Consider the following 12,940-nt stretch of genomic DNA (forward strand, 5'->3'; position numbering starts at 1 on the left):
GGAAAGAGATGTAGAGCATTCCTTGTTCAGAATCGACACCTTAAAAATGCATTGTAAATTACAGAATATAATCACACATTCTGTATGGCAACGAATGTACAGTAACACAGTTATGCAAAACATCACTTGGCACAACCAACCGATTAGAGAGACACGCAAGTGTCTAATGTACCTTTTGTACAGTTTGTCAAGAACAATGTGAGCAAATAGATAAAAATATTATGACATGTTTAGTGGAGTAACCTTTTTAGTCACAGACATTCTAGGAAGAATATAAAAATGCTTGCATTTAGAGGGCAATTAATTTTTCACCACTTGCAGGTATTTATTTATTTATTTATAACCCGCTTTTGTCCTGATCAGCAGGACTCTGCATGAATCTCATGATTAAATCAATCAAAATCTAATTTCACAAAAATACAATACAGATAATATAAAACGAGGCAAGCCGTTAACCCCATCACCATGACGAACCTCCATTCACAAGACACCAAAGCACATAGGATAAGCTCTGCTTCAGCAGCCTCCGAAATCTCTGCAAGATTGGTCATCTTTCTCACATCCTCAGGAAGCCTGTTCCATAAAATAAGAGCAGCCACAAAGAAAGCCCAGAACAGAAGTCGCTCCCACTAACCTGAATAGAGGATCTGTCAACAATCCCTGCTCTGATGCTAAGAGCTATTCTCTGGGCACATCTTAACCTATGGAACCTTGTAACACACTTTGGTAAAGGGACAAGGCAAGGAGTACAATACCCGTCCTTTAAAAAGATGAAGGGTTAGCTGTCTTAGAATGAATCTCAGTTAGTTAGTACAGCTAGAAAGTTGTCCAATTACAGTTCCCAAGGAGGTACACTTTTACAGGCTCCTTTCCTTTTACATACACCAGCATGGGTCGATTCCCCCAACTGCTCTATAGGGGACCAAGTAACAATAGCCCTGCTACAAAACATTACAGGTTTCCTTAAACATCTGGAGAAAGCAGCAGTGAAGCAACATTCTGAGCACTCAGCAAGCAGCCTGCTGTGACACCAGCTGTCCTGCAGAACTAATCCAGCATTGTCATTACACCTAGACCAAATCAGGAGCAATCATCTGTGGCTGTTACAAGGGTGCCAGACTAAAGGCATTCTTGATGTTTGATGTAACAATACCTGAGGAAAGTATGCCTTTTCCAAAACCTGAAATTTTAGATCAAGCTTCAGCTGAAATGGTGAAATGCCGCTGCATCAGCCATTATAAAGGCATCTATTTTCCAGATTAATACTTACAGGTAATGATCAGCATCAAATTTGGCAGCTTCTGCCGCTAGCCGTTTCTTTCTACGTTCATCTGCAGGAGTTACATCTGGATTCTTAATGTCAATAACTTCACTAAGTTCTTCCTGGAAAGGAAAACAAAAGAATTGACCCACAAGCCACTAAGGGGGGAAAAGATCATTGTTAAAGCCTTATGCGGAAGTTGGAACAGTCTTGCTCAAACATACTGAAACCCCACTGGGATGCCAAGGTAGTCCCCTAGAACAGTGGTTCGCAACCTTTTTAAGGCTGCAGACCGGCAGTGGTGGGGAGGGCGATCTCGTGGCTGTGCATGCGCGTTTGCGCCATGCGCTGCCGCAAACGCGCATGCGTGACACTTCCACTCATGAGCAAACTGTCGCGCATGCACGTTTCCGGCTGTGCATGGTGCAAAATGCGCATGCGCGGCCCTGCTTCCCTCTGCCCCCCCACAAAAAGAAGCTTCCCAGGCCGCAAGCTAATCGGCCGGTTTTGCGGCCAATTTGCTTGCGGCTTGGGAAGTTTCTTACTGTGGGGGGCGGGGAGAGGGAGCCGCGGCCCGGTGGTTGGGGACCACCGCCCTAGAAGGATTAGGACTGGAATCATGTCAGTTTCCTAGTTAAGAGCCACTGGGATTAAATACCTCACAGTGCTAAGAACAGATTTTCAACCACTACCATTGCATATCAATCTGCTACTTCACAAGACTTCCTTACTTGGTAATACGGCTTTTTCCCCCTCCCATCAAATCACAGCTCACTTAAGGTGTGATCCCACTGGGTTTTCAAGGCAAGAGATGTCCAGAGGTGGTTTGCCATTACCACTGGATCACAAGCTACAAAAAAGGGGACTGGCCATCTGATAGAAGCTGAATACTGTATATAACATAAGGCCCTGCAGACATCCAAGGTGTGCCAATTCTTTTATTTGGAGTATGATGGATGAGGGCAGACTGACTGACCTGTGGAAAAGCAGAATTCACATTTGGTTTTTACAAAAGGTCCCGCTGGAAAATCACATCTTTTTGAAAGATGCAGGGACAGGCTCTATGGCAGTGATATTTAGAAGATGACATGACCCTCTTGAGTAGAACACAGTTTTGTGGGATTGTTGGTGCAAGAGGACTGCAAAAGCTGGTCACGTGTGGGATGAGTAAAGCTGATGGCATAAATCTGACTGATGGTATGTTATACCCAGGAATGCATACTTAATGAGGTCCAGGGTTTGCCAAAACTGTTGGAATCTGTCCCCAAAAGGGAGAAGCCTAGTGCCAATGAAGTGTTTCCCGAAATTTGACTGAAGTGGATTGAAAACTGGGTCTGAAGGGGATCTTTGGGTTAGACCAGGCAGATCTTTTGTATTCTGTAAAAAAATCTGGGTCCTAGAGTAACAGAAGGGCTGAGGATTGAACCCTGTCTTACATCTGCCCTTTTTGAAGGAGAAAGACATGACTTTCTTTTTATTCTTGATCTTTGTATGTCACTCATGATATTCCTAAAAACTCCCAGGAAACACCATGTGGGTACACTGACTTTGGAAGCAGTATTCACAATGCAGTTTTTTAGCCAAAAGTGTCTCTTGCCTTCACAGTAAAAGCTATAGTCTTCAAAGAAAGTTTCAGAGTATCAAAACTAGCATCAAGCCTGAAGAGGCAGACTGTATGCTTTTCAAGATAAATCTAGAGTTTCCCTGAAGAGTTTGTGATGCCAAATGATGGGAGCTCTTGCCCTGAGAGAGATGGCAGCTAAGGCTCTAGCAGATTAAGCCATTGCTTTGTGGAGCCTGAAAGTAAAGTTGCCTCAGGGCATTTTTGTCTGTACAGTCTTTTGTCAAGCTTTCTCTTTCTTAGATAAAACCACATCTGAGGCTGGACTGGCTACCAGGACACCCAAGATCGAAACATTGAGAAGACATGAAACCTTATGCGGAGGGAGTAGTTTCTGTGTGTGGCCAATGTGGAAACATTGTGCTAAGTCCATTCTTCTTTGGCTATCTCTTGATGAAAAAGTGAAAAAAGGGGGGGGGGAGGAACACCCTAAAGTTTGATCACACCTTTGTGGCTCTTGTCTTCCTTGCCAAGCTCTGGATTCCCCTTGGGGTCAAAACTACAGAATCCTTAGGACCGGATACACCGAGAATAAAAGCTACAAAACTAGGGGGAGGGGCCTGATGAGGATGGTCTTCATCCTTGAGTTCCCCCCCCTCCACAGCATCACTGCAAGTAGCTGGTTTGCTCCTCTGCCTTGGTTTCAGAAGTCTTGTCATGGGACATCATGGCAGCCTCTACCTCTGCCATTCAAGATGCAAACTACATAGCTGCAGGATTTCAGGCAGCAGGCCATTCAGGCAGAGGAGGAGTGTGGGAGACAGCAAATGCACAGAAGAATAGACTAACAGGGGGGAAAAATTAAAGGCACACAAAGAAAAGAAACTATACCTAAAAAGTCAACAGAAAAAAGCCTGAAAGGCACTGGGAGGTCCTATGAAATCCTGCACTTGCAGAGGAGGCAGGAAAAGAGCTCAGGAAGGAGGATTGCTCACTCTCTTCAAGGGCAGAAAGAATGACCCAATAATACTGTGCCTCCAGGGATCATGGGAGAAGGAGTCAATATATCCTCCCCTCCACCTGTCTCAGGCCCAGGAATTTTGTCCTTCCAGTCTCCCATCCTCAGTGGCAGTTTCTCAGGTAAGAATGCAATTATGCCTATTACAAAATCAAAGTATTAAACTGTTTCGTAACAGAAGCACACACCTGAAGACGGCAAAAAACGTCTGATTTCTGATTCCCAAATGAGAATGAAGATGTGGCCACTGCTGTGGCATACCTCTGTTGACTATCTACTGTAACCAACTTCTTCACTTCTGCAGCAGATTTGTGCCACAGCATTTCTTACCACATCACAGTAAAAAGAAAGCTGCTGAATACATGGAACAGCAGCTTGATTTCGACCTGGGGCCACATCATTAAACAACTGACCCTTAGGAAGCCTCCTTCTGTAGCTGCTACTTGCCAAATTGATTTTTACTGTATTTTTCCTGCTGTTCTTTATAAACAAATAGATATAAGTAAAAATGAGTTTTAAAATTAACAATTATCGCCTCCCATCGACAGAATTATATCTTCATGTATTATGTATTTGAAAATATAAGCCATTAGAACAAGTTTCTGGACAGGCGACACATACAACTAATACCACAGACTCATTTAAATAATGCATATTGCCTATTCTCTCCAGAAATCACTTCATAATCCGAATACAAAGTCTTGGCCAGGTATGATTCTTCGTTAGGCTTAAGTTTGCAGGCTATTTCAAACAGACAAGTCCCCAAATGCTATCAATGCTATTTTTTAGGAGAGCAGAGAGAAGCCTATTCACACTCTGAATTGGTTCAAAGTTATTTATCATTGTAAGAGTGACTGCAGTGGAGGTTACAGATACAGTATGCTCTGTTGCAGTTAGGGCTGCTGAGAGCCACCTGGGCCCCCATAAGATTCCACCTGCCCACCCCATGACCCTTATCCAAACCACTTGTCCAATTTTGTAAAATTATATTTGTAGACATACATAAATGTACCAATATAGGAGACATCTAAAGTAGTTCACAAAGGCATCACATCACAATAAGCCTTGAGTAAGTACATTACTAAGAAATCTAGAACACAGAATCTATTATTTATTTATTATTATATTTATATACCGCCCTCCCCAAGGGCTCAGGGCGGTTTACAGAAAACAGGAAAGAATACAATTAACACAGAATCAGAGTTGGAAGGGACCATACAGGCCATCTAGTCCAACCCCCTGCTCAACGCAGGATCAGCCCAAAGCATCCTAAAGCATGCCTACTACAAAATCACAGTTTGAGTCCAGTGGCACCTTTAAGATCAGCCAAGTTTCAGTCCTTGTACAAAATTTTGTGTGCATGCCCACTTCTTCAGATAGCTAAAGTAGTGAGCATGCACACAAAAGCTTATGCCCAAAATTCAATTGCGTTGATCTTTAAGGTGCCACTGAACTTAAGCTTTGTTCTGTCACTTCAGACCAACACGGCTACCCACCTGAAAAAGGTATCTATTTAAGTTTACCCTTGTAACTCTACCTAGTACAGAAGCAGGGGGAACTGATTACGTAGTGATGCTGGATGACAAGTACTGGGATCATTAAGATTATATCATTTGTCATATAACATGAAGCTTTATGTTTACAGTAACAAAACAGCACTTACCAAGGGATATTAGGTGTCCCACCGCTACAACGTGTAAAAAGTAATGAAATTTTATTGGTGGAGGAGGAATTCTAACTTCTGTTCTATATGTGTAACCATAAGGACAGATTAACATTCCATTCCCATGCATGTCAGGGGGAGAAGCATCTTCGTACTACTTTGAAACATCATGGGGAAATATTAACTCTTCCAAACCCATGAGAAGGGGAGCACAAAATGACAGCATTATCCCAAAAGAGACAGCAAAGTGGAGAAAACTTCTTTTACTCTTTTCCATACTTAAGAAAAGATTAACATTTGTTTTATTTTCTACAATACATAACTGGGAAGATCTGGCTGAGCAGATAAAATTATAAACTTGTGTGGATGTGGAAGGAAAGGGAGAGGGAAACAGACCTTGCCTTGCTACAGTGCTGACTTGGCTGATGTATTCAGCAGGATATGCAAGTGTTTGTCTCTTTGGCATGACCAGCTGAAAGCAGAGCTACTACTGTTTACTGTGCTTCACTTGCCTACACCCCTAGTGGCTGCAGCCAAGAACTGCCTTAGAAGTAAAATAAATCAGATGCATGGTTACTGAAGAAGAGTTGGTTCTTATATGCTGCTTTTCTCTACCCGAAGGAGGCTCAAAGCGGCTTACAGTCGCCTTCCCATTCCTCTCCCCACAACAGACACCCTGTGAGGTGGGTGAGGCTGAGAGAGCCCTGATATCACTGCTCAGTCAGAACAGTTTTATCAGCACCATGGCAAGCCCAAGGTAACCCAGCTGGTTGCATGTGGAGCAGTGCAGAATCAAATCTGCCGTGCCAAATTAGAAGTCCGCACTCCTAACCACTACACTAAACTGCAGCATGACAATGCTTTCAGGGGCCCTCCACCTGTCTCAGGCCCAGGAATTTTGTCCTTCCGGTCTCCCATCCTCAGTGGCAGTTTCTCAGTTAAGAATGCAATTATGCCTATAACAAAATCAAAGTATTAAACTGTTTCATAACAGAAGCACACACCTGAAGACGGCGAAAAACGTCTGATTTCTGATTCCCAAATCCATAGCCACAGGATGAACTCAAGTGGTCCTCACTGCTTCCCTCATACGGTGTTTGTTCTATTTCCCAGTCAAATTCTTCTTCCTCTTGCTCCTCTTCACCATTTCCAGCATCTGAAATTTGGGAATCAGCAAAAATTATTAACAAATAATTGATCTTTCCATCATGGATATTCTACAATTTCTTCACCTCTTTCTTTGTGTGTGTCTTCAATAATAAATTCTTAGGTCAAGTCTGTAGTATATCTTAATTTTTTATGTTTCTTTCCAGAGCCCTCTGCAGATATAAAACAGAATACACAGTTGGAAATCCAGATTGTTCTGCTTCATCCCACGCTGAGACTACCTAAAGCTCTAGTGCTGGAAACCACATTTACATTGCAGTCTGTCAAGACATTGTAGGATTTGAACTTCTTGCTAACACAGTATGTACCCAATAAACAGCTGTAGGAACGCCAGCTATTTGTGTAGAACTAATGTTGCCAAAATACTATTAATATGGAGCTTGCGGAGAAAGTATCTATTGTTCCTATGATAAACACAATGTTAATATTTAAAGAAACCTTCTTGTTCATATATATCAAGGATACAGCATTACTATATTGTACTTCAGTAAGAACAACCAAACAGTTTTTGTGATGGTCAATATGACTAACTTCTTCAATTTCCTACACTTCTAGTCTAGGTACATAACTAACCCTTCAACAGCTCCAGAAATTCATCATATAAGTATGTATTTTCTCACATAGTTCTTTTTCTATCTATCAGGAGAGCTGGTAAAAAATAATCTGCTGCCACTCATCTGACTGTAGTAGTACATGGGAGAAAAGCTACAGAGGAAGCAGCTCATTGCTCAGGAACAGCTCCCACAAGGGAAGGCTGAAGTCACAGGATTGGCACTTCCATACAAAGTCTACATGGAGTACACTGTGCACCTATGACAAAACAGTGAGAGGTTGTAGCTGTAGCTGACAGAGACCAGCTACCCATCTAATACTTGATTTTAAGATGATAAAGACCTTTTACATACCTTTTACCGTCTCTCTGCCTGTACCCCCAAAAGAGTTCCACCACCAACAACTGCCTGGTGACCCCTGGCCCCAAAGAAGCACGTTTGTCCTCAACAAAGGCCAGAGCTTTTTCTGTCCTGGCCCCCACCTGATGGAACGAGCTCCCTGAAGAGATCAGGCCCTGCCTGAACTCCCACAATTCCGCAGGGCCTGCAAAAGGGAGCTCCTCCACCAGGCATTTGCCTGAGACTGATCAATCCAATAACATCTACAGGTCCCCCTCAGTCACCCTCTCTATGGCCTAAACCAGTCTGACCTCTCGGGTGAGTTTATCTAAGTTGTTGTTCTTGTTGTTGATCAAACCACTGAAATTATATTAATCTACAACCACTATTGGATTATTGTTGATGTTATTTCTGACTATGTTATATGCTCAGGTCGTTCCATGTACTACCCATAACATTATATGTAAACTGCCCTGAGCCATATGGGAGGGTGGTATAAAACTCCAATAAATAAATAATAACAAATGCTTCATGAATAGAGAAGGAAAAGCTATGAGCATACAAACCTATCTCTTGGACTAAAGGTTTTGCTGATCTGGACTTCTTTGGCGCTAACAGAGCTGTCAACATGTCTAATCCTTCAAAGTATGTTCCAGGAGTCTCCTTGGGAAGTTTGATTGTAAATATCCCTTAAAATAGAATGGTTAAATTAAAAAGAAATTATATCCAGTTACAGAAACCTACTTAATAGAACACATAAGAGAATCAAGTTCTACTCCAGCATTTTCTAAATAATGGATCCCTTGTCATACAAAATTCACTGGCTCTTCTTTGTGCCCCTAATACAGAAGTGATACACCTCTGAACAACACTTCCTTGGTGGCAACAGTGGGGGAAGGTTAACGGGTTAATATGGCTATTCACATAGAGTCATACCTGTAATCTTTTTGATAAAGGTTAGGACACTAATAGCATCTCTAGAAAATCTGAAATTTATTTTTATTTATTTTTAGATTCCAAACCGCCATTCTCCAACAGTCCCATGGCAGTTTCCAACATCAGTAAATACAATAAAACCCATAAAACATCCCATAAAAATAATTACAGATTATCACAATTAGACAGATGGCGAATCAATCCTATAGGCAGATCCACACATGCACGTTTGCACCATGCATGGCCGCAAATGTGTATGCGCGGCTCGGTGATTGGGGACCACCGCTGTAGGCATCCTAAACCTCATTCCCCCCCTTTTAGCCCAAGGGTCAGTTCTCTTATAGTAGGAGCAAGGGCCAGATCTAATCAACATGGAGGGGGGGATCCTCTGATGAAAACACCCTGGCCTCAATCATAAGCCTGGCAGAAGAGCTCTGCATTGCAGGCCCTGTGGAAACCTGACAAGTCTGGCAGGGCCCTCAACTCTTCCGGGAGCTCATTCCACCAGGCTAGGGCCAGGACTGAAATGTTACTGTCATGATCTAAATACATGCTAGAACCTGGAAACATGATCAGGAACCAACTTGGGTATCCCATTTGCATGGAAGAAAGGCCGATGTGGACTCATTTTAATGTTTAGTATCCCTTCCTGGAGTTTATATATTAATCATTCAAGTTACCTCATTACAGGGAAAGGTGGCTGTATTGTTGCCATCTGGTTTTGCCATTATATCAATGAATTCAGGATTTATTAGATACACAAAGCAACCCTATTTCCCCTCTCCTTATTTTATTACTAGAATATTATTCTAGTAATCTGGATGTTATTTAGTAAACTTAATAAAAACAGTTTTAAAAGCATTACTAACCTTTGTCATCATAGGACGCTTTTTCTCTGCCATCTTCTACAATTCTTCCAGGAAGAGCCAGCCTGTGTACAAATTGAAAGTTCATTTGTCAAACACATTTATAAAAAGTAATAGATATATCAGTGGACAGCTCCCAAGCTTCAACAAAATATACTACACACACTCCACAGCATGAAATAAGCCCAAACTGCAAACTCTGCAATTTGAGAGAGGTTGTAAGAGTAGACAGAATCATAGAGTTGGAAGGGAACTCATGGGTCATCTAATCCAACCCCCTGCACTATGCAGAACACTTGTAAAATCATTAACAGTGTCATCCTAAGCAATGTTACATCCTTCTAAGTCCGTGATCTTAGAAGGCTGCTGCTGCATGATATGGCACCGGCAGTAGTCTTAGGAAGCCATTCTCTTTCAGTCTATCATGCACCACAGCATATAAGGAATTAGTGAAAATATATATCATCAACTTTCAAAAAAGTCCATACAAATGCTTTTTAATTATGCAGTATCCACACAGAATACATTCTTCCACCCTGGGCCTCATAAGCAGATTCCCATGAGGAAGTACACAGTAGTCCCCTAAACATGATGTTACATGCACAGAACAGGAACAGACACAAGTACAGCAGTGCTACTCTTTGTTTATGCACTCTCACAGAGTCAGCTTGGTGTAGTGTTTAGGAGTGCAGACTTCTAATCTTCCATGCTCCCCCGCATGCAGCCAGATGGGTGACCTTGCGCTCACCACAGCACTGATAAAAGTGTTCTGACCGAGCAGTAATATCAGGGTGTCTGTTCTGGGGAAAGGGAAGGTGATTGTAAGTCGCTTTGAGACTCCTTGGACATTTGAAAAACCAATATTCTCATTCACAGGGACTCTATGCTGATACCTTGGTGATTGACTGCACACAGGCATGGCCACCATGCTTGTTTCTACTCCCTCTCTATGTACATTGAAATCAGCATGTGTTAATACCAACTGCAATATCAAGGCTATGTTAACTGAAGGGCTCTACAACTATTATGCTAAGAATTGCCCTAGGCCTGAACAAACTTCCTTATTTATCTGTCTCATTTTTATTCCAACCTTCTTCAACAGAGCTCAGAAAAATGCAAGCGGCTTTCCCCTTTTCCATTTTATCTTCACAATGGACTGATGGTGTAATCGGGCAGAGAGAGCAATAGATTTGCTCTAGGGTGCCAAGGGCAGGCACTGGCCAACTGGGAATTTGAACCTAGGTACAAGTACCCCACACTGCCTCCAGCTCTTCCACGCAAAGGATTAACATAAAACCATGATCTAAAAAAAATTTAAACTCAGGTGCATGGAGAGAAATACATTCCTTACCTGAGGAAGTATGGTTTCGCATAAAACTTGAACTCCTTCCCTTCAAAATAAACTTCAAATTCTGAAATTCGTGCATAAGGTACTCTGATTGTTACTGTAAGGAAGTCTGGGTCTTGACTCAGTTCAAATGCTGGAGTTATCATGGTGAATACTGTGTGGAAGGCAGCCAAGCTGCCTACAAAATCACTGGAGAAGGGGAAAGGAAGAGAAAGAAAATATTATTCAAGTATATAATCAAATATGAACAACACTTGAACACGTCAGTAACATCTGTGGATTTTCCCAGTCAGTAACATCTGCAAACTGCCCCATTCCTAGTACGGCAATCTTTAGTTAATTACTAGATGCCAGGCTTCATCAAGAAGAGCAAATTTAAACTGGTGGTGTGAGAACTGAGACAGACATTTGGGGAAGGGCCATTTTGATTTTGTGCAGTGGATGAAAGAAAGTTTGAAAATTCCAGTTCTATCTCAAAACTTACAGCAGCTTCGAAACCTTAAAGTACCTATATGGAGTTTCTTCACAAATAACACTCAAAGGAAAACAACAAATTTAATCTTTCATGATTGACTGATCGACCTAATTGCACTGTCTGCCTATATATGAATATGCAGTTCCATGGGAGGTTACAGAGAGAGCACAAGCAGAGAAAGATGGGAACTTCGGATTCATACAGATCCAAGTGGCACAACTGTTAATACTTGCTTACCTTTGAATGCAAAGATCTACAGTCACTTTGGCACTTCATGCCAACACTGTTGAACAACATGCAAAGTATTCATGGCATTTGTAAATGATATTCTAAGTGCTAGCATTGAAATCTAATTTTTAAATGAAAACGCAACAGAGTTTATAAGCATCATAACAAATGAGATTTATAAACATGTAAAAATCTGCATATCTTTTAAAATAGTTAGCTTCAGGTCAGATAAGCTAGTTGTAATTACTTGCATACTTATTTTATATCCTCACCTTCCGGTTCCAGTCTGTACAGCTCCCAAGACAAAACTACCATACCATAACCTTTAAACACAACAGAAATGGACATTAAAAAGTTATCACTTGTGAAAAAATAGATGCCAGCAATAAATGTTGCATAGCAGGTCTTTTCCTGAGAAGCAACCAATAGCCAGTTATGAGACTTAACATGACAGTTGCTTTTATATATATAAAAGCCAATAATCGAGGGATACATTAAGAATTCGAAGCACCCCTAAATTTTCTCTTAAAACACCGATTTCTCTCAAAACTACTTTCACCAAGACGTTTTTACACAAAATTAGTCCAATGCAATTGTAGTAAGTGGAACCTTCGCCCCCTCCTTACACGCAGCAACACCTTTACACGTGCAATTGCTTACGGCGTTCTTCCCTGCGGAAGCTCTACACGCCACTCGCAGCTCTTCTCTCGAGGTCGCCCCTATGACATTTGATGGAAACTGTGAAGGAAAGGGCTCGATCCCGCAACGTGCGCAGGTAAGCAACTGTCTCGGCGGGACAAACTCCAGAGTTTAGGGGTCAGGGGGGGAGCAGCTTCCCCTCTTATTGCAGCAAAAGCAGCAGCAGCCACTCCTTTTGGGGTGCTTTGGTGCTCCCGGGGTTTGCAAGACGAAAGGCCTCCGCTGGCACCTCTACTCCTCACTGAAAGCCAAGGAGGGTCGGTTTCCTGGGCTCCGCTCCCCCTCCGGACCCGGCCTGCCCAGAGCTCAGCCCTGGCAAGAGCCATTAAGCCCCCTTCCCCCTTGCTGGGAGGGGCGAGGGAAAGAGGGGCTGCACGAGACCCGCGTCTCCCAGGACGCTTACCCTGGAGGAGCACCCGGACAGAGGGCAGGAACGCGCTCCAAAGGCAGCCACGCTTTCGGAATCCGTGTCTCCCCCTCCAGCCCAAGGCCCGCCCACCTCGACGACACCAAGGCCTTCGATTGGCTTTCACCTGCTGCTAATCAGATCGGCCTGTTCCAATGTGAAGCAAGCCTTCAGGGGGCGGGAGAGCTGGGAGGCGGGCCGTAATATAATTGGTGAATCTTTGGCCGGTCTCATCCAATCGTCGGTGGACAAAAGCAGGAGGCGGGCTCGGTTTACAGTGCGGCGGGCCGCGCTGTTAAAGAGCCCGCGTGACTGTTGCCTAGAGGGCGGTGATGGAAAGGCTAAAAAAAAAAGAAAGGGGGGGGGGAGAAGCCTCTGAATGCTGCGCTTGCGCCTTACGCGCTGTCGGGGGGGGGGGGGTG

The 12,940-nt window shown here is 43.0% G+C and overlaps 1 protein-coding gene across 4 annotated transcripts in view; it reads right to left on the reverse strand.

Annotated features, from left to right (window-relative positions):
* Nucleotides 1-12,595, reverse strand: part of SHQ1 (SHQ1, H/ACA ribonucleoprotein assembly factor) — an 84,090-nt gene extending 71,495 nt beyond the window's left edge. The window contains exons 1-7 of one of the 4 annotated variants that reach the window (XM_077325189.1): nucleotides 12,516-12,595; nucleotides 11,686-11,736; nucleotides 10,714-10,899; nucleotides 9,366-9,427; nucleotides 8,127-8,249; nucleotides 6,508-6,659; nucleotides 1,271-1,383 (exon numbers count right to left, since the gene is read on the reverse strand). In XM_077325189.1, the coding sequence (XP_077181304.1) occupies nucleotides 1,271-1,383; nucleotides 6,508-6,659; nucleotides 8,127-8,249; nucleotides 9,366-9,427; nucleotides 10,714-10,856 (593 nt within the window). In that variant the 5' untranslated portion in view covers nucleotides 10,857-10,899; nucleotides 11,686-11,736; nucleotides 12,516-12,595. Of the gene's footprint in view, nucleotides 1-1,270; nucleotides 1,384-4,028; nucleotides 4,179-6,507; nucleotides 6,660-8,126; nucleotides 8,250-9,365; nucleotides 9,428-10,713; nucleotides 10,900-11,685; nucleotides 11,737-12,073; nucleotides 12,474-12,515 lie in introns of those variants that run through there. The other 3 variants (XM_077325190.1, XM_077325191.1, XM_077325192.1) reach the window with 3 other exon arrangements.
* Nucleotides 12,596-12,940: the final 345 nt, after the last annotated feature.

This window comes from Paroedura picta, chromosome 3, assembly GCF_049243985.1.
Source record: "Paroedura picta isolate Pp20150507F chromosome 3, Ppicta_v3.0, whole genome shotgun sequence".
Taxonomy (NCBI): Eukaryota; Metazoa; Chordata; class Lepidosauria; order Squamata; family Gekkonidae; genus Paroedura; species Paroedura picta.